Genomic DNA, 25834 nt, shown 5'->3' with positions numbered 1-25834 from the left:
CCAGGAGAAAGAACATTTGAGAGAATAGAGGGAATTTTAGACCAGGATGCAGGTCAGTGTGGGAGATTATCTTATGAAGTGGAAATGACTAGAACTTGCTAAAAAGTGCCTAAATTTTAGTTGCCTATCTTGACTCTAACATGTCTTCTCTTGCCTAAAATGTAGGGCAGTTATTGCCTTTCTCAAGTTCATTTTTCAAAAGGATGATTTATTTCTTCAGGGTTAAAATTTTATGCTAATATTTGTAAAATAAAAAGTCAGTATGAGGTTTCTCAGGAAATATAGTTTAAGGCACTTTAACTTCATCACTGAAGTTAAATATTGAGAGAAATATATCTGAGAGAAATATAAATCCTACCTATCCTAAAACTTATTAGGAAATTTTTGGTTATTAGATATGAAGTATTTGTTTATATCTATAATCATATAATATTACAGTGCATACATACAGAATTTTTAATTTTTAGTGCATTTTTGTATACAATCATATTAAATACTTATGAGACTTATGCGATTGGAATTATAAATATCTTGATTTTACAAATGAAGGAAGTTGGTTTTGAGTGCTAAACTGACTTTTCCCTGGCTAACACAGCTACTAATTATAACAACTGTAAGTTGATTTCAGGTCTCTGAATTTAAAAATCCCATCTTACTTCCACTCGGTCATATTCCCTCTTCAAACATATAATAGAACCATTATAATTATTAGAGCAGTAGTTAGATGCAGAGAATATTAGCCAGGTGCATCTAGAATAACTTTATAAGATCTTGTAATAGGATTGCATATCAATTTTTAGAACTCCTCTTCGATTATATACATTTTTTTTTCAAATTCTCCACTCAAAAGATTATGTCATTTAACCCTGACTGAATTCAGCGTAGATATCATGGAGGCAAAAAAATCACACACACACACAGAGCCAGTTGAAAGCATTTTTTTTTCTATTTTTGTTTATAGTCTGATGATTTTACATGAATTGTTTAAAATGTACTGTGAAAAGTGTGTATTTCAGATATAGCATCTTTTTTTCTAATTTAAATCTTAGAAGAGCTAGTATAAAATAGAAATTGGTAATTAATTTATCTTCCATAAGACAATATGTGAATTAAACCTGGCTGCAAATCAGAATCTCCCAATAAGGAGGGTTGATAGGTACTTACACCTCACCGAAAGAGGTTGTGGGACTTCTTTTTCTGGGATGTTTAATTCATGTGGTTTGCATGCAACCCCGTGGAGGTAGCAGGACCATGAATTTAGTAGTCTGATGTAAACCTGTAGTCGTGTGAGATTGTAATGCTTGGCTTCCAGGTTTATTTAAATAATTGCTGCTCTTTAGAAATGGCACAAAAATGAAGCATGCTACAAGTTTTTCTTCTCTCACAAAAAATAAAAGGGGAGATATTTTTATTGTTTTTAAGAACTTGAGAGAACACTATCCTGTCGTAACTAAAGTGGTAGTGCGAAAGGTGACTGTGGGTGGAAACAGGAAACATTGGTGATAAACGCTGTGTTCAGTCTTTTTTTCAGGTGCAGTCAGATGCCTATTGATTCTAATTAGCACATTTTGTGCCTCAGCTAGTAAGCGCCCCTTTAGCTCTGCTTGGAGAGTTTTTTTTTTTTAGCTTCCATCCTGCTCATAAACACTGCCACCTCCTCCCTCCATCTCTCTTTACAAATGTTACAACACAATCAGAAATTTCCTCTTTCTCTCCTTCCTGCATTTCCAGCAGGTTCCCTTGCGTCAGAAGCAGAGAAAGAAAACTCAAGGTAATTAGATCTTTTGTTTCTTTATCCCCTATTTGTGTTTGTGTGAGTGTCGTGTTCTCCTGGATGTCTTCTTTGGGATCCGATTTTTGTCTGTCTTAATGCTAATACCAGGACGTGGATGGCAGATTAATGTGGGGTTCTTGTTTTTGGATCGATTTTAAGAAATGATGGCTTGCTGTTCATTTGGATTAATCCCCCGTGGTATGTCAATAGAGCTTACAAAGACTGGCACTGAGTCGGCAAGTGGCTGTGTTTCTAGGTGGGCATTAACCCTTTTCCATCTCTTGCATAACTACTGCTATTATTGTTGAAACAAGCTGGTTAGTGCAGTGATGTGCCTGCCAGAATCATGATTTTCATGTTTTCAACTTACTCGATTGAAGAATGTTCTTAGACTTACACCTGCCTGTGTCTCACTGTTTCTTTGATCATGTCCCTTCTAAGCCCCAAATGAATGTTTAAAAATAAAATCGATACTTTATGTTTCACATTCACTTTGCATAAATCTTGGTACAAAAGTCCAACTTCCTGAAGGTAAACAGCGTACAGTTCCCTTTCACTCTGTCTTATAAATCAGGATACGACGTTACCTACTTTTTCATGTACTCATTTGCAGGTTTTTTCAGCATGAGTCGAAGGAGGATATCGTGTAAAGACCTGGGACATGCTGACTGCCAAGGGTGGCTCTATAAGAAAAAAGAGAAAGGAACTTTCCTAGGCAACAAATGGAAAAAGTTCTGGGTGGTCCTGAAGGGGTCGTCGCTGTACTGGTACTGCAATCAGCTGGTGAGTCCACTGTCTTCCTCCTCTTCCCTCTTCAACAAAGGGTGGGTCAGAGATCATGATGGAGCAGGTGGTCCCTATGAGAAAGATCATTTCAAGTTCTGGGACTTGGAATAGAGCAAATAAACCAATAAGCTCTAGAAACTGCTTCTGTGGATATGTAGGTTTTTCTGTTGTAATTGGAGGAGAAAACCATTGGGCTTGACTGATGTTTGGTTGGAGGGGAGCATCCCAATGTATACCTGTCTTAAAGAAGGATTTTGGGGCCTGTTAATGTTACTTTTCCATGAGAGATGCTAATCATTTCAGGATTTCCATGAACAACCTGTGCTATGGACACTTGACTTAGCTAAGATCTCTACTGAAAAAAGGGTCTCAACTTTAAGAAAAGTTGAGGGTATAAACTGATTCTGTCCACTGAAGCTGTTTCCATTTCTCCTGCTTCATTATTTTCTTTTCCTCTGACCTCCTCTATTGGGAGGTGTGTGTGTGCAGGGGTTGGTTTTGGAATCTCTAACCTGCGTGCCGACATTGTGTTGGTGACTGTCATCTCTTGTTTTTTGGCGTGTACACTGATGGCTTTAAACTAATGATCCTTGGACAAGTCTTGATAAGAAACTTGCCTAATTTATCCTGTAACAGGCAGTGTACTTTTGAGATCTGTTTTGCAGGCGAGTTTTCTGTTGGAAAGGGCTGGAAATAAAGTTATTGTTAAAATGTGTGATGATCAAAATTTTAAAAAAATGTGTGCTGATCTTTCCTGACTTGAGGCATCCTGAAAACAATGATGTTGTTGAATATTGACCAGAGATCTTTCAAAAAAGAACCCTCTCCACTAACCCCAAGTAGCCAATTGCTGATCTCAGGAGAGCTTGTTTCCCATTTCTGTCGAGTGAAGGTCAGCAATGGATGTCCTTTAATCTATTAAGGGGAAATCATTTAAAAATTGACCACAAGCCAGAACAGTTCTTTTTATGTGATGCCATTCTTTTAAAACGTCTTGTGTATGCCCATCTCTCAAGCAACAGAGCTTTAGGGCAAATAACTTTATAAATGTAAAATAAGTGCCCTGTGTAGTTTGAAGGTGAAATTTTCAGCTGAGAAATTTACTTTCACTGGCCACTAATCGAAAGCTTGTGTATCCACATGACCCAAGGCACCTGTCCTGTAAGGATCTGGTTAAATTGGACTCAAATCCAACCCCAGTGCCCTGGAATCAGCTCCCTCTCTTGTGCTTCTCTCTGTACGCCCCCCACCCTGTCTCCTGCTCCCAAGTTTATTGCTTTGGTTTCACCCAAAACCTGGTACAAAATTCTCCACTGAGTTTTACAAAAATATATATTTTTGAGTTTTAGCAATTTTATCAAAGATTAGGGAGGTTCACAAGTAAGAACCACCTTGCAGAATATGTCATCCTCCACTGTCTCCTTGGTCTCTCTTTTGTTCTCCTCTCCTGGATACATTCCTCATCTCATCTAGCATGGAATGGTTTTATTTCAATTAGGGCAACCTTGGGCTGGGCTCTCAACCTTCTATCCTAAGGGTTTTTTTCCTAAACGAATACAGCTTTCTTCTTTTAATTTTTTTAATGAGAAAGTTTAAGATTTGTTTATTATAAACTTTCAAATATGCAATACAGTATTATTTACTATAGTCACAGTATTGTGCATTACATCCCTATGATTTATTTACCTTATAACTAACATTTTGTACTTTTATTATCTTCACCCCTTTTGCTCACCCCTCAATCTCCACCTCGGACAGCCACCAACCTGTTATCTGTATCTCTGAGCTTGGGTTTGTTTCTTTCTTTTTTAAAGATTCTACATAAAAGTGAGAGCATACAGCATTCATCTTTGTCTAATTTATTTCACTTAGCATAGTGCCTTCAAGGTCCATCCATGTTGTCGCAAGTGGCAGAATTTCGTTATTTTTATAGCTGAATGTGTGTGTGTGTTAGTGGTTCATTGTGACCCCATGGACTGCAGTCTGCCAGGCTCCTCTGTCCATGGGATTCTCCAGGCAAGAATACTGGAGTGCATTGCCATTCCCTCCTCCAGGGGATCTTCCTGACCCAGGGATTGAGCCCAAGTCTCTTGCATTACAGGCAGATTCTTTATCATCTAAGCCACCAGGGAAGCCTGTCATAGCTGAATAATGTTCTATTATTTACATATCTCAGTCAATTGAGTTCAGTCGCTTAATTGTGTCCAACTCTTTGTGACCCCATGGACTGAAGCATGCTCACATCCTTTTAATCCACTCATCCATTGATGAACATTTGGATTGTTTCTGTATCTTGGCCATTGTCAATAATACAACTTCCTTCTTATGAAGGTTAATAAATTAGGGTTAATATAACCTTCTCCTTCTCATTTATAATATTTTAGGCTTTTTCTTTTGGCTAGTTGTGGCAAGTTATAGTCTGCCTCTTTTATGAAATGAGACGGCTTACTAATTTACTTTTTAATAGCTCTTTAGGAATTTTCTGAGACTGTTGGGAGCATTGGGTGTTGATGGAGCAGAGCACATCTGTGGGAAGTAAAAAAGCTCAGAAATAAGCCTGGCATTAATTTCCTCATTCAATTGCATTTTTCCTCAAATGTGTTCTGGGTGCTGTTCCTATCTTCATAGAATTGAATCCCCTCTGAACCACACATAGTTACAGAGTTGGCTTATTTGGCCTCATCAGTTCATTTGGCTTATTTCTCTTAAGGGAGCAATGAATTACCTATTTTGGGCATTAGGAATCTCATGCTTCCATAGGGAACAGCACTGTTGATGGAGACTTGATGAGAAGGAGGAAAAGGGGGACCATCAAACCCCCTCGAGCGCCCCTGTCCTCAGTTGCTGCCATACAAACACATAAAGCAACACTCAGGGAGCAAATCATGGATTTGAGTAGAAATAGATTAGCAACATTGAATGGAGATAACTTATTGTTATCTGGCCAGAGAATTATCCTATTCAGCTAGTGGTATATAACAGAACAACCCTTTCAGCTCCCTAATTCTATGCTTCTGTATTATAGAGGAGTCATCTCTACACACACACATACACACACACACACACACACATACACCCTGACATCTTAATTATATGTTTGTTTGGGGGAAAAAAGGCTACTCAGTGAATACTTAATTAAGAGTCATAGTCCTGCCATCCGTGTGAATATCAACTGTGAAGTAAGAGTCAGACACATTCCCTCAGGCTGAGAACATTTATTTACTTTAAGCCACTCCAGGAATTCAGACTCAATAAAGTAGCTCCCAAGGCATCTATGCCGTATGAAGGAACTTCTTTTTCTTCTACCTTCCCTGTTCCCCATTCTTTTTTTTACGGTAACGAAGCTGATAGTTTCATAGCCAGAGCCTCCTCTTATCAAAGGCCTGCCAAATGCCAAGGGAGAGTCGAAGTATCTTTCCTACATGCTTTTTTTAAAAACTCCTCCAAAATACCCTCTGAAGTAGCAGTTGTCACCACGTTTTGAATGTTGGGAGAAGGCTGAGACTCAGGGAACTCACACACATTCTCCAGGTGATCCAAGTCCTAATGGGGGTAAAACAGATCCCCTTAAGCCCCTTAGACTTCTCAGCCCTAGGCTGCTGTCCTATGCCAACCTGATTCCATGCCGGGTCCAGGATAAGCTTGGTCCCATGTGGTTCCACCCCGCTATTGTCTGCCTTCAGTGGGGCTCAGAAAGAGCAACTCTAGAGGTGAAATGTGAGGCTGGGCTTATGTGCAAGTCCAGCTGATGTCGTGGCATCCCTCTGCTTGTCGCTCTTGGTCCCTGACAACCTGAGGAGACAGCACTCTCACCTCTCTCAGGGTTTTGTTATTGTCGTTACCTAGTAACCGACACATGGTGTACTTCCTTCTTCCATCACTCTTTGCTGCTTTAAAAAATGCTACACAGATTTTCTTGAGAAAGGTCAAGTCCAGACATTCATCTATCGCTTTTCACACCCCATCTTATGTGCATAGAATCTCATGCTGCACACAAGAATTTATGCCATGTTTTACAAAACCATATTCAAGTTGAACAGCCTTAAAAATCCAGGCTGTTTAAAATCCTGGATTGAAATCCATACAAGTGCTTTTCCTTGCCCCTAAAGTACCAGTTCATTTCCTGGCTCCTGATAATCTCCTGGCCTATATCTGTCTTACTCTCCCCACCCTCTATATTGCCACCCAAGCTGCAACTGCAGAACTAATTTTAATTCTTTATTAATGGCATGTATGCCAGCTCTCTCTTTAAGCCTTTGCATATGCTGTTTATTGGCTCAGATAACTCTTTGTCTTCACCCCCTAAAGTCTTTCTCCCACTCAATCCCATCAAGCTTACTCCTCCTCCTAAGTCAAATTTTAGGTTGAATAGCTGATCCCCTTAATGTCCTTACCTTTCCTCTGACCCAGATTAGGCCCCCTCTTCTATGCCCATGGCAGCCTATACTTAATACTAATTACACTTATCTTCCTCTTTTGTACATCTTGTGTGTGTTTAGTCGCTCAGTCATGCCCAACTCCGTGTGACCCTGTGGACTGTAGCCTGCCAGGCTCCTTTGTCCATGGAATTCTCCAGGCAAGAATACTGGAGTGGGTTGCCATGCCCTCCTCCAGGGGATCTCCCCCACCCAGGGATTGAAGCCTGGTCTCCCATATTGCAGTCGGATTCTTTACAGTCTGAGCCACCAGGGAAGCCCGTACATCTTGTAGATCTTGCTGTTTTCCATAACGGATAATAATCTCTGTAGAGCAAGACTGAGTATATCTTTAGCACCTTAGGCAGTGTCTGACACTTAACAGGCACTCATGTTGTATTTGTTGGTTTTATAAATAAACAATATTTAGGAATCACCAGCATTTACCTTACCCGTGGGGGTTTTGAGAAATGGGCTGGTGAGTAAAGGTGGCTTTTGATGGAAAATAATTTTCCAGTAAAATTACCTCTATTAAAAATAAAATAGTCATATCTAGTCAAGTCTGTTCTTAATAATACAGGACAAGATCCAATTTGAGATTTGCTAGAAGAGTTCCGTGGTCCCAAATAGGTCCCACATAGCTGCTTGCTCCCATTTTGCTAACATCTTCCTAGAGTTTATTTTATTAGACTCTTTCTAACTGTGGCCTCTGGCTGAAAACAAGGGTTTATTGATCCAGATCACCAGGTTGGGGCAGAAATGTTGAAAGAGAGAAGGAAGGCTTCCCAGGGAGTCCCCTCCACCTGGATTCCAGGCACATCTGAAGACTGATGTTTGGGATCAGTGTCTTCTCTCTGGAGGAGGAGAGACAAAATTTTGAATTATTGTTTTCTTTCAGGCGTGTTGCTATGACATAGTGACAGGATAGGTCCTTAAGATGTGATTACTCATCGGTGAAAAGTATCTTATATTTTTTTCAGCTTTTAGATTTCCCCTTTTGCTATAACTTATTTTTCTTTTCTAAGAATTCTTCATTAAAAGTTTGCATAGTTCCTTGAGAAATATGTTGTGGATTTTATTTATACCCAAGACTGATCATGTGGTGAAAGTGAAGTCACTCAGTCGTGCCCGACTCTTTGCGACCCCATAGACTGTAGTCTACCAGGCTCCTCCGTCCATGGGATTTTCCAGGCAAGAGTACTGGAGTGGGTTGCCACTTCCTTCTCCAGAGGATCTTCCCCAACCCTGGGATCGAACCCGGGTCTCCTGCATTGTAGGCAGACACTTTACCATCTGAGCCACCAGGGAAGCCTGATCATATGGTAAATATTATATATATTATTTTGTTATATAATCCACTTAAAAGCAGTGAGGTTCTTAAACGTTTCTACTCACTGAGCATTTAATCATCTTGGTGGTGTATCTTCTTACTTTATCTAAAGGCATATGTGAGCTATCAAAATTCATCAAGGGAACATAAAATTAGGTTAGTATAAAACTTGGAGGCATTGCCTAAACAATTTAGGCTTTAATTACAAAGCACAGTTTAATATTAATTACAGATAACAGATATTAAAATTCTCTGTCTAAATGAGCCAAACATGAAAAGTTTATCATCTATCCTTCCATTCATCCACCTACCCACCCATTTACATATCCTCCCATCAGTAAATATTGAGGACTTAAAAATAATTTGGGCTAACTAGTAGATGTAGATGTTATAAATGTAGAATTAGAAATAAATGAGAGACTGCGATTCTTCACTCTATTAAGAGCTTACAGACTTGTGGACACAAAAAGACCTATGTAAATGACATGATCAAGGAAAAATTGGTGAAGAAAATGGCTCTAAGAGTGAGCAATATAGATGAATTCTATAACATTTGGGGTAAAGAGAAATATTTTGGGTTGAATGTGGGAGAGTTCTGCCAAGCAACTTTTATTCCTGGAAGATTCTTTTCCCTTTCTGTCTAGGAAGGTGTGTTTTTCCTTATCTCATTGTTTTCCAAAGCTGTGTGATTTCCGTGGTCAAAGAGGCCAGCCTTCTTTACTGGATAAACACAATTTTCACCAACAAAAAAGGATTATTCCTGTGGATTGCAGTGAATTTAGAAAGTCTTCATGGAGAAGTCTTTGAAGAAAGTCCATGAAGACTTTCTTAAGATCAGCCTTGGAAGACAGTTTTTATTATTTTTTATTTTTTAAGGACAGAGGGTAAGAGGGTCGGCATTCCAGTCCGGGGACTAATGTGAACAAAGGAATGAAAATATAAATGAACTGTGCCAACCCGTTGTGTTAGGCATTATACTGAATTCTCATAAACCTCGGCAAGACAGAGTTTATTATTCCCATTTTTCAAGGCGTTTATTGCAGCTCAGGGAATTTAAGTAACTTGCTCAAACCTGGTTAAGGGGTAAGTGGCAGGACTGGAATTCGGAGCAAGATCTACCGGTACTAAAGTCAAGCTACATGACCTCCCCGTTTAGAGGTGAGCGAGGATCAGTGACATGCACATGGTAGGAATGTGGGTTTGGTCAGTAGGCAGTAGGGAGCCACTGCAGATTCTTGAGTCTGAAGATGACCTCATGAAATTGGCGTGTGAAAATACCATCTGAACAGTAATACAGGGGCTACGTGCTGTGCCGTGCCCAGTCGCTTCAGTCGGGTCTGACTCTGTGACCCCATGGACTGTAGCCCGCCAGGCTCCTCTGTCCATGGGATTCTCCAGGCAGGAATACTGGAGTGGGTTGCCATGCCCTCCTCCGGGGGATCTTCCCCACCCAGGAGTCGAGCCCATGTCTCTGGCATCTCCTGCATTGTAGGCCATTTCTTTACCCAGTTAACTACCTGGGAAACCCATTAACACACTCAGTTAAGTTCAGTTCAGTTGCTCAGTCATGTCCGACTCTTTGCGACCCTATGAATCGCAGCACGCCAGGCCTCCCTGTCCATCACCAACTCCCGGAGTTTACTCAAACTCATGCCCATCAAGTCGGTGATGCCATCCAGCCATCTCATCCTCTGTCGTCCCCTTCTCCTCCTACCCCCAATCCCTCCCAGCATCAGGGTCTTTTCCAATGGGTCAACTCTTCGCATGAGGTGGCCAAAGTACTGGAGTTTCAGCTTCAGCATCAGTCCTCTCAATGAACACCTAGGACTTATCTCCTTTAGGATGGACTGGTTGGATTTTCTTGCAGTTCAAGGGACTCTCAACAGTCTTCTCCAATACCAGAGTTCAAAAGCATCAATTCGTTGGTGCTCAGCCTTCTTTATAGTCCAACTCTCACATCCATACATGACTACTGGAAAAATCATAGCCTTGACTAGACGGACCTTTGTTGGCAAAGTAATGTCTCTGCTTTTTAATATGCTATCTAGGTTGGTCATAACTTTCCTTCCAAGGAGTAAGCGTCTTTTTATTTCATGGCTGCAATCACCATCTGCAGTGATTTTGGAGCCCCCCAAAATAAAGTCTGACACTGCTTCCACTGTTTCCCCATCTATTTTCCATGAAGTGATGGGACCGAATGACATGATCTTAGTTTTCTGAATGTTGAGCTTTAAGACAACTTTTTCACTCTCCTCTTTCACTTTCATCAAGAGGCTCTTTAGTTCCTCTTCACTTTCTGCCATAAGGGTGGTGTCATCTGCATATCTGAGGTTATTGATATTTCTCTCGGCAGTCTTGATTCCAGCTTGTGCTTCTTCCAGCCCAGTGTTTCTCATGATGTACTCTGCATATAAGTTAAATAAGCAGGGTGACAATATACAGCCTTGATGTACTCCTTTTCCTATTTGGAACCAGTCTGTTGTTCCATGCCCAGTTCTAACTGTTGCTTCCTGACCTGCATATAGGTTTCTCAAGAGGCAGGTCAGGTGGTCTGGTATTCCCATCTCTTTCAGAATTTTCCACAGTTTATTGTGATATACACAGTCAAAGACTTTGGCATAGTCAATAAAGCAGAAATAGATGTTTTTCTGGAATTCTCTTGCTTTTTCCATGATCCAGAGGATGTTGGTAATTTGATCTCGGGATCCTCTGCTTTTTCTAAAACCACCTGGAACATCTGGAGGTTCACAGTTCACATATTGCTGAAGCCTGGCTTGGAGAATTTTGAGTATTACTTTACTAGTGTGTGAGATGAGTGCAATTGTGCGGTAGTTTGAGCATTCTTTGGCATTGCCTTTCTTTGGGATTGGAATGAAAACTGACCTTTTCCAGTCCTGTGGGCACTGCTAAGTTTTCCAAATTTGCTGGCATATTGAGTGCAGCACTTTCACAGCATCATCTTTTAGGATTTGAAATAGCTCAACTGAAATTCCATCATCTCCACTAGCTTTGTTCGTAGTGATGCTTTCTAAGGCCCACTAGACTTCATATTCAGTTATGTCTGGCTCTAGGTGGAGTGGTCACACCATCGTGATTATCTGGGTCGTGAAGATCTTTTTTGTACAGTTCTTCTGTGCATTCTTGCCACCTCTTCTTAATATCTTCTGCTTCTGTTAGGTCCATACCATTTCTGTCCTTTATTGAACCCATCTTTGCATGAAATGTTCCCTTGGTATCTCTAATTTTCCTGAAGAGATCTCTAGTCTTTCCCATTCTGTTGTTTTCCTCTATTTCTTTACATTGATCACTGAGGAAGGCTTTCTTATCTCTCCTTGCTACTTTTTGGAACTCTGCATTCAAATGGGAATATCTTTCCTTTTCTCCTTTTCTTTTCACTTTTCTTCTTTTCACAGCTATTTGTAAGGGCTTCTCAGACAGCCATTTTGCTTTTTTGCATTTCTTTTCCATGGGGATAGTCTTTATCCCTGTCTCCTGTACAATGTCACAATCCTCCATCCATAGTTCATCAGGCACTCTGTCTATCAGGTCTAGTCCCTTAAATCTATTTCTCACTTCCACTGTATAGTCATAAGGGATTTGATTTAGGTCATACCTGAATGGTCTAGTGGTTTTCCCTACTTTCTTCAATTTAAGTCTGAATTTGGCAATAAGGAGTTCATGGTCTGAGCCACAGTCAGCTCCCGGTCTTGTTTTTGCTGACTGTGTAGAGCTTCTCCATCTTTGGCTGCAAAGAATATAATCAATCTGATTTCGGTGTTGACCATCTGGTGATGTCCATGTGTAGAGTCTTCTCTTGTGTTGTTGGAAGAGGTTGTTTGCTGACCAGTGCATTCTCTTGGCAAAACTCTGTTAGCCTTTGCCCTGCTTCATTCCATACTCCAAGGCCAAATTTGCCTATTACTCCAGGTGTTTCTTGACTTCCTACTTTTGCTTTCCAGTCCCCTATAATGAAAAGGACATCGTTTTTGGGTGTTAGTTCTAAAAGGTCTTGTAGGTCTTCATAGAACCATTCAACTCAGCTTCTTAAGTGTTACTGGTTGGGGCATAGGCTTGGATTACCGTGGTATTGAAAGGTTTGCCTTGGAAACAAACAGAGATCATTCTGTCATTTTTGAGATTGCATCCAAGTACTGCATTTCAGACTCTTTTGTTGACCATGATGGCTACTCCATTTCTTCTAAGCGATTCCTGCCCACAGTAGTAGATATAATGGTCATCTGAGTTAAATTCACCCATTCCAGTCCGTCTTAGTTTGCTGATTCCTAGAATGTCGACGTTCACTCTTGCCTTCTCCTGTTTGACCACTTCCATTTGCCTTGATTCATGGACCTAACATTCCTATGCAATGTTGCTCTTTACAGCATCGGACCTTGCTTCTATCACCAGTCCCATCCACAACTGGGTATTTTTTTTTGCTTTGGCTCCATCCCTTCATTCCTTCTGGAGTTATTTCTCTACTGATCTCCATTAGCATATTGGGTACCTACTGACCTGGGGAGTTCCTCTTTCAGTATCCTATCATTTTGCCTTTTCATACTTTTCATGGGGTTCTCAAGGCAAGAATACTGAAGTGTTTTGCCATTCCCTTCTCCAGTGGACCACATTCTGTCAGACCTCTCCACCATGACCCGTCCGTCTTGGGTGATTCTACACAGCAAACAAACAAACGAACCTACCTCCCCAAACAAGGTCACCTCAATTCCCTGCCCTGCCCCACAGTAAAAAACATGAATATAGCAGTTCAGAATTCATCTTTATCTCCTACCTGCCCCATCAGTGGAAGTTTAAAGTTATGATTTTTTTAGACTTTCAAATTTTTGTATATAGAATATAAACTTGTATTAGATAACTGATTTTTTAAAAAAATTCAGGTAGAGACAGAAGCAATAACTTTAAACTAACACCTTCTACATTTTTTTTATTACTGTTCAACTTGCAAAATTTTGCAAATTTAGCAAAAAGCAAAATTTTCATGGTGTTTACCTCAAATCTTATTGCTTTACAGCTGTGGCATACCCTCCATTAAAAATAAAAAGATGAAGCAGTGAATCCAGTAATTAATTTAACATGGCTTTCATTGGGAAAAGGGGGAGGGGAAGAGGGGGTCATGACGAAGAGGAGACCAATAGACAAAAAAGGTAAATTAAACATACAATGGTTTTCTTAAAAAAAAAGAAAAAGAAGAAGAAAATGTTATTTTCAATAAAAGGGGGAAAAAGCATTGAGAGCCCATGAGTCAAGCCATAGCCAAAACCATATTCTATTTTAAGTAGCTTTTCTTTTTTTTCCCCCTCTTTTTTTTTCCTTTTTTAAAAATAAAATCTCTCCCCAAACCATCATCACTTTTAAAATTCCCCAAACTGGGCTTCATCTTCAGTCTGGGCAAGATGATATAGGGGCTATATTGGAGTAATATAGGCGCTCTGATGATATAGGGGCAATATCGGATGATATATATATATCCTACAGGATGATATAGGGGTAATAGATAGAATGATATATATATATATATATATATATATCTCCTATAGGATGATATAGAGGCAATGGCAATATAGGGGCTATACTGGAGAATAAAGGAGCTTTCAGAGGGTCCATTAGGAGGTGGTGACAAAATCCAGTTGTTGAAACATGAACTCCTAGACTGGAGGGGAAACTAAAAATTTAGTACACACTACACAATAAGTCGGGGAAGGCAATGGCACTCCACTCCAGTCCTCTTGCCCGGAAAATCCCATGGATGGAGGAGCCTGGTGGGCTGTAGTCCATGGGGTTGCTAAGATTCGGAGATGGCTGAGTGACTTCACTTTCACTTTTCACTTTCATGCATTGGAGAAGGAAATGGCAACCCACTCCAGTGTTCTCGCCTGGAGAATCCCAGAGACGGGGAGCCTGGTGGGCTGCCGTCTATGGGGTCGCACAGTGTCGGACACGACTGAAGCGACTTAGCAGCAGCAGCAGCACACAATAAGTGGGGCTTCCCAGGTGGTGTGAGTCAGAGAAGTGAGTGAAAGTTGCTCAGTCGTGTCCAACTCTTTGCGACCCATGGGCTGTACAGTCCATAGAATTCTCCAGGCCAGAATCGCTAGAGTGGGTAGCCTTTCCCTTCTCCAGGGGATCTTCCCAGCCCAGGGATTGAACCCAGGTCTCCTGCATTGCAGGTGGATTCTTTAGCAGATAAGCCACAGGGAAGCCCAGAAGTCATACAGAAGGGAAGTCAAGGGAAGTTGTAGAGAACCAGCCTGCCAATGTAGGAGATGTAAGGGATGTGGGTTTGATCCCTAGGTTGGAAAGATCACCTGGAGGAGGGCATGGCAACCCACTCCAGTATTCTTGCTTGGAGAATCCCATGGACAGAGGAGCCTGGAGGGCTATGGTCCATAAGGTCACAAAAAGTCTGACACAGCTGAAGTGACTTAGCATGAACACACACAGTAAGTAAGGGAAAGGTATGTGGAGCACTTGATATAGGACACAAAATACTTGAAGCTAAAACAAATCCAAGTTTTAGAGCATGGGGAGACTAGGAAAATAATATGAAAATTGAGGAAGTACAAGTCTGTTGGTAAAAATGTGAAGTTTCGTTTAGACTCATTGTCAGTGACTTTTCTGGTTTATTTTAGTTTTGTACACTCTGTATAAAACTACTAGGAAACCCGTGTTCTTTCGTAGTAAAGTAACCATTTACTGATGCCTTTTGTGCTGTTGCATCAGTGATTCAAGGGAGCCCAGGGACCCCTGGGCCTCATACAGAAAAAGGTAAATCACCAACTCTTTATTTCATAAACACTTTTGGTAAACTGGTGAGGTTTGTGTGTTAATATAGGGTTTAATGGGCTTCCCTGATAGCTCAGTTGGTAAAGAGTCTGCCGACAATGCAGAAGACCCCAGTTCGATTCCTGGGTTGGGAAGAGCCGCTGGAGAAGGGATGGGCTACCCACTCCAAGTGAAGTTGCTCAGTCGTGTCTGACTCTTTGTGACCCCATGGACTGTATCCTACCAGGCTCCTCCACCCATGGGATTTCCCAGGCAGGAATACTGGAGTGGGTTGCCATTTCCTTCTCCAGAGGATCTTCCCAACTCAGGGATTGAACCCAGGTCTCCCGCATTGTAGTCAGATGCTTTACTATCAGGGGAGTCACACTCCACTCCAGAATACCTATTATACAGACCTTGCAGTTCTTTGAGAATTCAACCTGCCAGCCCAAATGTGACTGACTTTCCCCCTCACTGCCTGAATGATTCCACGTGTGTGCAGGTTCAAGTAACCGTGACTATATCAGATGTTTTCAGTATTCAGCTGTATATTCAGGTCATGTGAATTTTGGAAGATCTTAGGTTTGAAAGGGATTTTTCTTAGAATCAGTTTTATGAGAATCTCTACAGAAAAGACTAATACAGAATTTGGATTAAACTGAATATACCTTTGCAGAAAAGGTTACTTGAAAGCCTGAATTTCCCTTTTTATGAGAAAACTGCTCTGAAAGTTTCACTCAATATAGAGCACCTTTTTTTTTTTCCACCATAAGAAAATAAGAAATGGGTTAATTCTCCCTTTGAAAGAGTTGTTGACGTTTTCTTAACTTTTATTAGTAATCACTTATTAGCATAGATTTTGGGGAAAATGTCTGAACATGTTTTGCATAGGTTGAAAAAAATCTGTAGGAATTTATATTGCAATCAGAGCTTATTATATTCTTTTTTTCCTTTTCCCCAGTATAATGGGAACACCTGAGGGCATATATTTTATCCCTCTGCTTTTAACCGTGTCTCTAGAGACTTCCGTGGCAGTCCAGTGGTTAAGACTCCGGGCTTCCACTGCAGGGGGCATGGGTTCGATCCCTGGTCAGGCAACTAAGATCCCAGATGCTGCCTGGTGTGCTGCAGTCCATGGGGTCACAAAGAATCAGACGTGAGTGAACAACAATGCTGCATGGAGCAACCAAGAAAAAAAAAAGTCGGTGATCAGCATTCAGAGTTATCCTCCTTGAATACTGGTGACCACCTTGGTCTTGGGATATCACTGAATGTATAGAGTAAATGACACACCCAGAAAGTGAGAAAAAAAGGCCAAAAACCAGAAAATTGTGTCCCTGGAGCCTAGAACCAGTAGGCACAGAATAGGCACCAATCATTTTTTTAAATACAGTTACTTAATTATCACATTACATAATTGTCAATTATTTATATAAATCAATTAATCAGAGCATGTTGAACATCTGATTATTCCTGGAGTTCTACCATTCATAAAGGATCTTATGAATGATGGGCTTCTAATTTGTTTGATCTCTGTATTCATTGTTTTAGCCAACAACCAGCTTCTGAGAATATCCCAAACAAAATTCCAGTATTTAACAATGCTTCTTCAGTGAAGGCAGTTCAAACCACTTAAGTAAAACTGATACACTTGTTGCCAACCGTGTTCCTGGAAGTTGTATGGGAAGGGAGAATGAGAAGGTGAAATGTGTGGACAGGTCCACATAGGGCCTAAGATTTTTTAGCAGCTGGAAGTGAGTGGTTACCTGCAAGATGATGACTTGAATGAAAAGAGAAAACGCAACAGTTTAGGTACCACTTGAAAGCCTGAATTTAGGAATGACTGAAAACGTTTTGAATTCTTGTCCTTCCCTTGTTATAATTCAGGTATGTGGAAAAGATCTTTAAAACGGATGCTTGGTTTTGATTTAATGTATTTGTTGTCTGTGATGCTATCACCGTGTCCTAATGTTTATTTTCCTTGGTAGGCCCCTGAATGCATTTCTAAAATAATGGTTCCCCACCCATAGCTTTATTTATTTATTAAAAATTTTATTGGAGTGTTGTTGCTTTATAATGTGCCAGTTTCTGCTGTATAGTGAAGCAACTAGAAGATATACTTGGGATTGACATATATCCAATATTGATTCTAGGATAAAATAGAAAACTAACGAGAACCTGCTGTTTAGCACAGGGAACTCTACTCGATGCTCTGTGGGAACCGAAATGGGAAGGAAATCCAAAAAAAGAGCAGAGACCTTCCACCCATAGCTTTATGACCAGGGCAATCTGTAACTGAGGCAGGCTGTCCTTTATGACTTCTTGTTGCTAAATTCACACAGTGTGGGAACAGCTGCTGACGTTGCCAATATTATTTTCCTTTCAATTCTTTCCAAACTTTGCCGAAGAAGTAGTGAAATACCAGGGCTGTGAAATATTTGACCTGTTGTCTTGTTCTCAGCGCAGGTCCATGATGTTTGGGCACTGCTGCTTTGACGGAGGATCCCAGGGGTCATGATGTCGGTTGGGCTGTCAGAGGATAGTCCTCAGCTCATGGCAGGGACTGGAATGCCCTCGGGAGATCAGCGTTATCTCGTCTCCTCTCCCCTGGTGGGCAGTGCCTAGTGCTTCTGCTGGTGTTTCCATCACCTTTCTCTGTTTTACTTCATCTTTTTTGGGTGGAATCCAGCTTCTTGCTTCTCAGAAATTTAAATAATTTTTAAAATGCCTTAAATAATTAAGAAAATGGTTTAAAATGTCAGACAGATATGGGGAGAAACAGAAAGAAATAAGTGAATTGAGATCATTTATTTATTTAAATGAATTATGATCCCATGACCTTGATGCAGTCACTGCAAACATTTTGGTGTATGTGTTTCCAATCATTTTTCTGTATTTTCCAAAAATACAGTTATACCAAGCATGAGATCATAACTTGATTTTCTCACTAAGCAATTATTACAAAAATATTTTCGTGTCTATATGCTATATATGTATATATATCCACAGCATCATTTCTAATGGCTGTATTACATATGGATATATTATAGTTCATTAATGCATAGAATTTGAAATCAGAAATCTTGGTTTTTAAAATGCTTTAAAACAGCTAATAGGAAATAGAATTTACAAACACACATATACTAAGTTGAGTGTAAAGCAAGATGTGTTTAACTTATAGTGTATGTTTATATGGGCTTCTTGGGTGGCGCTAGTGGTAAAGAACCCACCTGCTAATGCAGGAGACGTACAAGATGTGGGTTCAATCCCTGGGTCAGGAAGATTCCCCTGGAGAAGGGAATGGCAACCCACTCCAGTATTCTTGCCTAGATAATTCCATGGCTAGAGGAGCCTCGAGGGCTCATGAAGAGTCAGACATCACTGAAGCAATTTAGCATGCAAGTGTGTTTAATATATGTGCATTTATATGGTTATTGATATGCATATAAATATATTGATAGGTGAATGTGAGTGTGAGTGTGTGTGTGTGTGTATCTCGGTTATTCTTTTAAAGGAGCAGGCAGGAAGGTGAGTTTTGCCAGCATGGGCAGGAAGGACAAATGTCACAGGGCCCATAGTCCTGCCCTTTCATACTAAGCTCTCTCATCCTAGGTCAGTGATGTAACTCAGTATGCATTCATTTTCTTATAAGTACCTTTTGACCAAGAATACCGTCCCTACATAATTCTGAGTGGTTGTGAGAAGATTAAATGCATTTTAAGGCAATATATAAAAGATCAAAGGAATACATATAATGGCAAATTTGTGTACACTTTAGATGAAATGTGTGTGTATAGCATTGTGATTTTAGGATGCAGAAGGGTTGTGCTAAGGATTTTCTTCTTTTTATATATATATATATATATTTTCATTTATTTTTATTAGTTGGAGGCTAATTACTTTACAATATTGTAGTGGTTTTTCCATACATTGACATGAATCAGCCATGGATTTACATGTGTTCCCCATCCTGATCCCCCCTCCTGCCTTCCTCCCCACCCCATCCCTCTGGGTCTTCCCAGTGCACCAGCCCTGAGCACTTGTTTCATGCATCCAACCTGGGCTGGCGATCTGTTTCACCCTTGATAGTATACTTGTTTCAATGCTGTTCTCTTTGAACATCCCACCCTCGCCTTCTCCCACAGAATCCAAAAGTCTACTAGAAATGTTTGCTTTTGTTTTGGCAGCAATGGCTGCCGTGTGCTAGAGATTCTAAAAGTACTCCTACTGACCCTATGTAAAGGGTGATTTTTAAGCCATAAAACAGGAAAGTGAACTAGGAGGCCCTGGGGGCATTCTCCAGCACAGTAGTTCCTAACCTGGAGTAAGAGCTTAGGTAATATGTGATTTAGTGATGAAGGCTGTGTGCACATTTTCCAAACAATAAAATGAGAAGTGACCCATGGGATGAGCTGAACTTTTGGTTAGATTTGAGGATTTTCCTGAGAAGTCATTATTTGAAGATTTATCATCCCCTCCGGAGCAAGCTTTTTAAGGTCCAAGGGACCAGATGCTTCTACTGACAAGTTAGCTGATAAACTCATCTGTCATTGTCCTGCTGTGTTTGGTTTTCTATAAAGCGTGTTTCAAGCACATTTTGAAAGGAAGCTATGCAGTGGAAGTGAAAAAAATATATATATATAGAATATTTTTTAAAGGAGCCAGAATTTAGAACATGTTTGAAACAATGTCTTCAAAAAGAACAAAAGGGACTTCCATGGTGATTCAGTGGTTAAGACTCTGTGCTTCCAGTGCAGGGGGTGAGGGGTGTGGGTTTGATCCCTGATAGGGGAACTAAGATCCCACACACTGCACAGCATCCTCTCCTCCCCCCTCCCCCGCCCACCAAATAAATAAATGAAAAGGACACAAGGAAATGACATCTTAGAGTTGAAGTTGTCCCTAGAGTCAAAATCAGAAGGATGCTGACTCCTCTGATGCTGTAGCCACTCATCAACTTGGGCCAGCCCCCACCCTCTCCGGGCCTTCTTTCTTATCTGTTAGACTGGAATGGGAATCGCTGGCTCTTCCCGGGAAAGAGGCAGTCTCATGAACAGCGTGTTAACCACTGATATTTTCCTATTGGAATCTTAGGAAACTTCCTGTGGCAAATGCATTCTCATCCTTCACCAACAAATAATGATTTTCAGAGGAGGACCACCACATTTTTTGGAATTTATTTTTGGAAAATTGTGGTACCTCAAACATAACATGCGCTCTCCCATCTTAACCATTTCTAAGGGTATAGTTCAGTGGCATTAAGTACATTCACATTATCGTGCAACTGTATCCAGAACTCTTACCATCTTTTAAAACCACAGTGCTATATTCACTGAACAATAACTCCTATTCCTTCTTACCTCCACCTCTGGCAACTACCATTCTACTTTGTTTCTTCATGAGTTTGACTATTCTTGGTACCCCATTCAACTGGAATCATACAGTATTTGTCCTTTTGTGACTGGCTTATTTCACTAAACGTAATGTCTTCAAGGTTCATTGCATCATACTGTGGCATGTGTTAGAATTTTCTTCCTTTTTAAGACTGAATAATATACCATTGTATGTGTAGGCCACATTTTACTTACCCGTCATATCTATTGATGGCCTCTTGGATTGTACCCACCTTTTGGAGATGGTGAATAATGCTTCTGTGAGTATGGGTATACAGAAGTCTTTTTGAGACCCTTCTTTCAATTCTTTTGGCTACATACCCAGAAGTGAAATTGCTGGATCATGTGATAAGTCTATTTTTAATTCTTTGAGGAACTGTCACACTGTTTTTTTTTTTTTTTTTTATGGTGGCCATTTCACATTCCCACCAGTGATGCACAGGGGTTCCCTTTTCTCCGCATCTTCACCACCATTTGCTATTTTCTAGTTTTTTTGTTTGTTCTCGTTTTTGGATAGTAGCCATACTAGCAGATATGAGGTAGTGTCTCATTGTGGTTTTGATTTGCATTTCCCTAATGATTTGTCACCTTGAACATCTTTTCATGTGCCTTTTGGGCATTTATATATCTTCTTTGGACAACTGTCTTTTCCCAGTGGAGTCTGTTTAGCTGTGGCTGAGCAGTAACTTAATGGCACTCAAGAAACTCATGAAAGCAGTTTGAAGAGATTTGAAAGTTTCTGGAGTATTGGAAGATTTAATATGCATGGTGTGAAGGCACAATTATGTGCTATAATAACTGTGATTTTGAAACAAGTTACCTTATTTTTCTTATTTCTCCAAAACTTCTAATATTGAAAGCAAACACACCAGACTTCAGATTTTCTTAAATGATGTTCCTTTATTTATTCTTCCCTCACTCCTGCTCTAGCCATGGATGGAAGATGAACTTTATTGGGAAACAAGACACGTAGCTTATTCTGTAATAGTGACATTTAGTCAAATGTCTTCCTGTTCATTTAAAAATTTTCCTTCCTGTTTAGTGCTCTTTATTCCCTTTTTTTTCCTGACCATGCTGCCGAATAGACCAACTCTAAGTAGGTGGAGGTAATAGCGTCTCTAGGGTTTTAAGGTTTCTAAAAGACTGGTGGGAGTTGAAGCTGGATGTGGAAGATCACAAATGGCCTTCCGTGCTGAGGCTTGTGCCCTGTGGGGAGGATTTTATATTACAGAGGACAATAATAGAAGATTCTTTTATGCTATAATTTCCACCTTGCTCTGATAATGATATTTCAGAAGATAATGACTACCTTTGTATGTCAGACTGCCAGAAAATTCACTGGTAACTTAATTTCATTAAAACCATGATTTCATAGGGAGAGAATGGAAGAATGTAAATAAACATGGCTAGCTAGGGGAGCTGATTTACAGATCATAGAGTGAGATGCCAGTCACTTGTGTGTGTGCGTACTCAGTCACTGAGTTGTATCTGACTCTTTGAGACCCCATGGACTGTAGCCCGCCAGCTCCATAGGATTTCTCAGGCAAGAATCCTGGAGTGGGTTGCCATTTCCTTCTCTGGGGATCTTCCCGACCCAGGGAACAAACCATGTCTCTTGCGTCTCCTGCAGTGCAGCAGATTCTTTACTACTGCCCCACCTGGGAAGCCCGTGGTCACCACTTAAATATGACCTAATATGATAATGAAAGAGTCATATCCTTGGGCAATTTTTAAAAGGAAATCATGAAGAGGGCTTCAGGTGCAGAGCAGATGGCTGTTCGTGAGCAGGAACCACTAGTAGGAACACTTTCTGTGAAAGGAATAGCATCGTGGTTTAGATTTCCCAGAAGCAGACCCTGAGAGAGAATTTAGGTACAAGTACTTTATTTGGGAAGTGATACCGGAAATATTTGGAAAGGAAATGAGGAAGCGAGAAAAGGTGGAAAGTTAGCTGATAAAGCTCTCTTGAGCATGCAGATCGTGACTGTGGGTAACTAAAGCTTAATTCTGCTGGGGAACTCTGAGAGTATGTGAAAAAGACACACCTCTGAGTTTTCCTCCCAAGGGACAAGGACCCTGGAATATATATACACCAAGTCCCACCAGTTTTTAGTTGAGGGCTTGTCCTGGGGGCAGTGCACCCCTGCACAGATGGGGAGCTGGAATCTGGCAGAGAAGTCTCCTACAAAGAGATGCAAGGGCTGGCAGTGCAGTCTGGCCAGCTTGCCCCGGTGGCCAGGACGTGGCCATGTGGCTGGGTCACCAACAGTATTCTCTGCAAGTGGTCGGCTTCCTTCTGAGCCCTTTTCTTTGGAGCCCCAGCCTCTTCAGAACCGTCCTGATTATTACCACCAACACCTTCAGTCCATTTTTATAATGAATGGCCACGATCTGTGGGTTCGGTAGGAAATCAGGCCTTTGTGTTGATTAGTCAAGAACACTTGCCAAATGTCTCCTATGTAGGACATCTATTTCTAAGCATTTATAAGAAGAAAAATCTCTTTGGATGAAAATCTCATTATATGCAAAATACAGTGCTAGATAAACCCAAATGCAATAGCATTTAAATAAAAGCATACCCCAGATACTGTATGAAGGATGCAGAGAGCTTGCTAGCATTATTGCTCTCCAAAGAATTTAAAATATTTTTCTACATCCATTAATCTGAGACAGAGGAAATAAGGAGAGTTTAGACTGAGAAGGAGATATTCGGAGGGCTCGGCTGAGAGTGAGCAGAGTGGAAAACTTATTTTATTTCACCTTTGTCTTTTTTGGGTCATTCCTTCTCCTATTTTTTTTCCCAATTCTTCTCACTAATAATAAAATCTTAAATTTTATTTTAACTGTATAAAATTATACAGCTCTGACAACTTAAGAGTGTTACATAGATTCATATTAGTTCTATTTAGCCTCGCTGACCCAAGAGGTTAAATGCTCTGCCTAGGATTACACAGTAAGTGACTTGCTTCAAGATACTCTGATTCAAGTCCAGGATTCTTTCTTCTATGACATTTGTCAACTGCAGATTCTCTTCTATGATATTTCGTCTATGGTTGAGACTGAAGAAATTGTTGTCTAGAATTATTTAACTGACTTCTGGGTTCTGGTCTGAGTTCTGTCACTTTAATGAACCATATAACTTTTCTATTGTACAATGCCAATCTATTTAGTGGTTGTGCTGGGTCTTAGTTGTGGCATCTGAATGCTTAGTTCAGGCATGTGGGATCTAGTTCCCTGATCAGAGATTGAACACAGATCCTCTGCATTAGGAGTGTATATCTTAGCCACTAGAGCACCAAAGAAGTCCTGAATGCCAGTCTAGTTTCATGTGTAGGTTAAATAGTGATCAATTTTGTAAATTCTGTGTTTGAATATAATTAATTTTTCTCTAAATACTAAGATATTAGTACCTAGATGTCATGTGCTTAGTACTCAACAAAAGTTAGGTTTTACTAGATTTTACTCAAGATTATTATAATTACTATACTTCTCAACAAAGGTCTGTCTAGTCAAAGCTATGGTTTTTCCAATAGTGATGTATGGATGTGAGAGTTGGACTATAAAGAAAGCTGAGCGCAGAAGAATTGATGCTTTTGAACGGTGGTGTTGGTGAAGATTCTTCAGAGTCCCTTGGATTGCAAGGAGATCCAACTAGTCTATCCTAAAGGAAATCAGTCCTGAATATTCATTGGAAGGACTGATGCTGAAACTCCAATCCTTTGGTCACCTGATGTGAAGAACTGACTCATTTGAAAAGACCCTGATGCTGGGAAAGATTGAGGGCAGGAGGAGAAGGGGGCGACAGAGGATGAGATGGCTGGATGGCATCACCGACTCAATGGACATGAGTTTGGGTAGGCTCCGGGAGTTGGTGATGGACAGGGAGGCCTGCTGTGCTGCAGTCCATGGGGTCACAAAGAGTCAGACATGACTGAGGGAATAAACTGAACTGACCGATACTTCTCACTGCCAGTCTTGCTTCTGATATCTAAAAGAAGAGAGAAGATCATTCTTTCTTCTTCCTTTGCAGTGCTTATCAAAACCCAGTGCTAACAATGTCAGCTGTCTGCCTGCAGGCCCACATAACATTAGCAGACTGGAGACGTCTGTGGTGTATAATTTTTCTAGTTCCTTTCCTGAAAGGAAGAGGGAGTGGAGTTGACTTTTCAGAACAAAGCAGCATCACATAGTCTGTCATCTAGAGAGAAAAGCCGACTCCACCCCCTCTTCCTTTATATTTCAAGGAATTTTTTGAGGGGAAGAAAAACTACTAAAACCACCTAAAAATATGGACAGTGTCACTACTAAAAGCTTTTAGACTGTGTTCCACTAACTATGTTGTAGCCAAAATTCTGTGCTCTGTTATTATTTGTGTGGGGTTCTGTCACCATGTTTATTATAGTTAATTAAGGTCATTTGTTTCTATTTGTTTTTAATTTTGGGAACTGCTTCTTTTTTGTTTGCATTTTTTTAAAAAAAATATAAATCATTTATCCAATTTCAAAGTCAAAACTATATAACTAATTATAACCAGGTAAGACTTACTTTTGTCCCTGTCTCTCTACCCTTTTGCCTCCCTCCTTTTATGTTTGTTTTTAAAATTTTTTTCTACTATTTCTTTTTACAAATAAAGATGAGTATGTAGGCATGAGCATATCCTATCTCTTTTTTCTTGCATGAAATTAGCATACTGTTTCTATTGTGCTATACCTTACTTTTTCTCTTACCTTGTCCTGGAGATTACTCTGTATGTATATATGTCATTTTTCTTAGTTATTCATTGTATGTGGATGCCGTACATACTTTATTCAACTGTCCCCTGGTGATAGACATTTGGATTATTTACAGTCTTTGGTTCCTGCAAATAATGGTGCAATTCATGTGCCATTCAACATACTTACATTCAGGACAGATCCCAGGCGTAGGGTTTCTGGGTCAAAGAGTCAAATACATTTTTGCTAGTTACTGCTCAGTTTCCTTCCAGTGGCTTCCATTTTTGCATTACCACCAACAGTGTGTGAGTTCATATAAAGTTGTTATAAAATATTGGCTATATTCCCTGTGCTGTAAAATATATCCCTGCAATTTATCTATTTTATACCAGGTAGTTTGTATCTCTTAATCCCTCTCACCCATTTTTCTCCTTCCCCCACACCTCTCTCCACTGGCAGCCACCAGTCTGTTCTCTGTATATGTGAGTCTATTTCTGCCTTGCTGTATTTTTGTTCATTCATTTTAGTTTTTAGATTTCACATATAAGTGAAAGCATACAGTATTTGTCTCTATCCATCTGACTTAATCCACTAAGCTTAATACCCTCTAGGTCCATACATGTTGTTGCTAATGTCAAAAGTTAATT

At 40.2% G+C, this 25834-nt stretch overlaps 1 protein-coding gene across 5 annotated transcripts in view; it reads left to right on the top strand.

Annotated features, from left to right (window-relative positions):
• The window catches only part of IPCEF1 (interaction protein for cytohesin exchange factors 1), a 200158-nt gene that overhangs the window by 125890 nt on the left and 48434 nt on the right, over positions 1 to 25834 (top strand). For 2 of the 5 annotated variants that reach the window (XM_043888012.1, XM_043888013.1), the window contains 2 exons: positions 1735 to 1771; positions 2388 to 2557. In XM_043888012.1, coding sequence (XP_043743947.1) covers positions 1735 to 1771; positions 2388 to 2557 — 207 coding nt within the window. Of the gene's footprint in view, positions 1 to 1731; positions 1774 to 2387; positions 2558 to 25834 lie in introns of all 5 variants that reach the window. The other 3 variants (XM_043888010.1, XM_043888011.1, XM_043888014.1) reach the window with 3 other exon arrangements.

The sequence above is a fragment of the Cervus elaphus genome, chromosome 26 (assembly GCF_910594005.1).
Source record: "Cervus elaphus chromosome 26, mCerEla1.1, whole genome shotgun sequence".
Taxonomy (NCBI): domain Eukaryota; kingdom Metazoa; phylum Chordata; class Mammalia; order Artiodactyla; family Cervidae; genus Cervus; species Cervus elaphus.
The sequence above is the reverse complement of the archived record's forward strand: the minus strand, read 5'-3'. Positions and strand labels throughout refer to the sequence as shown.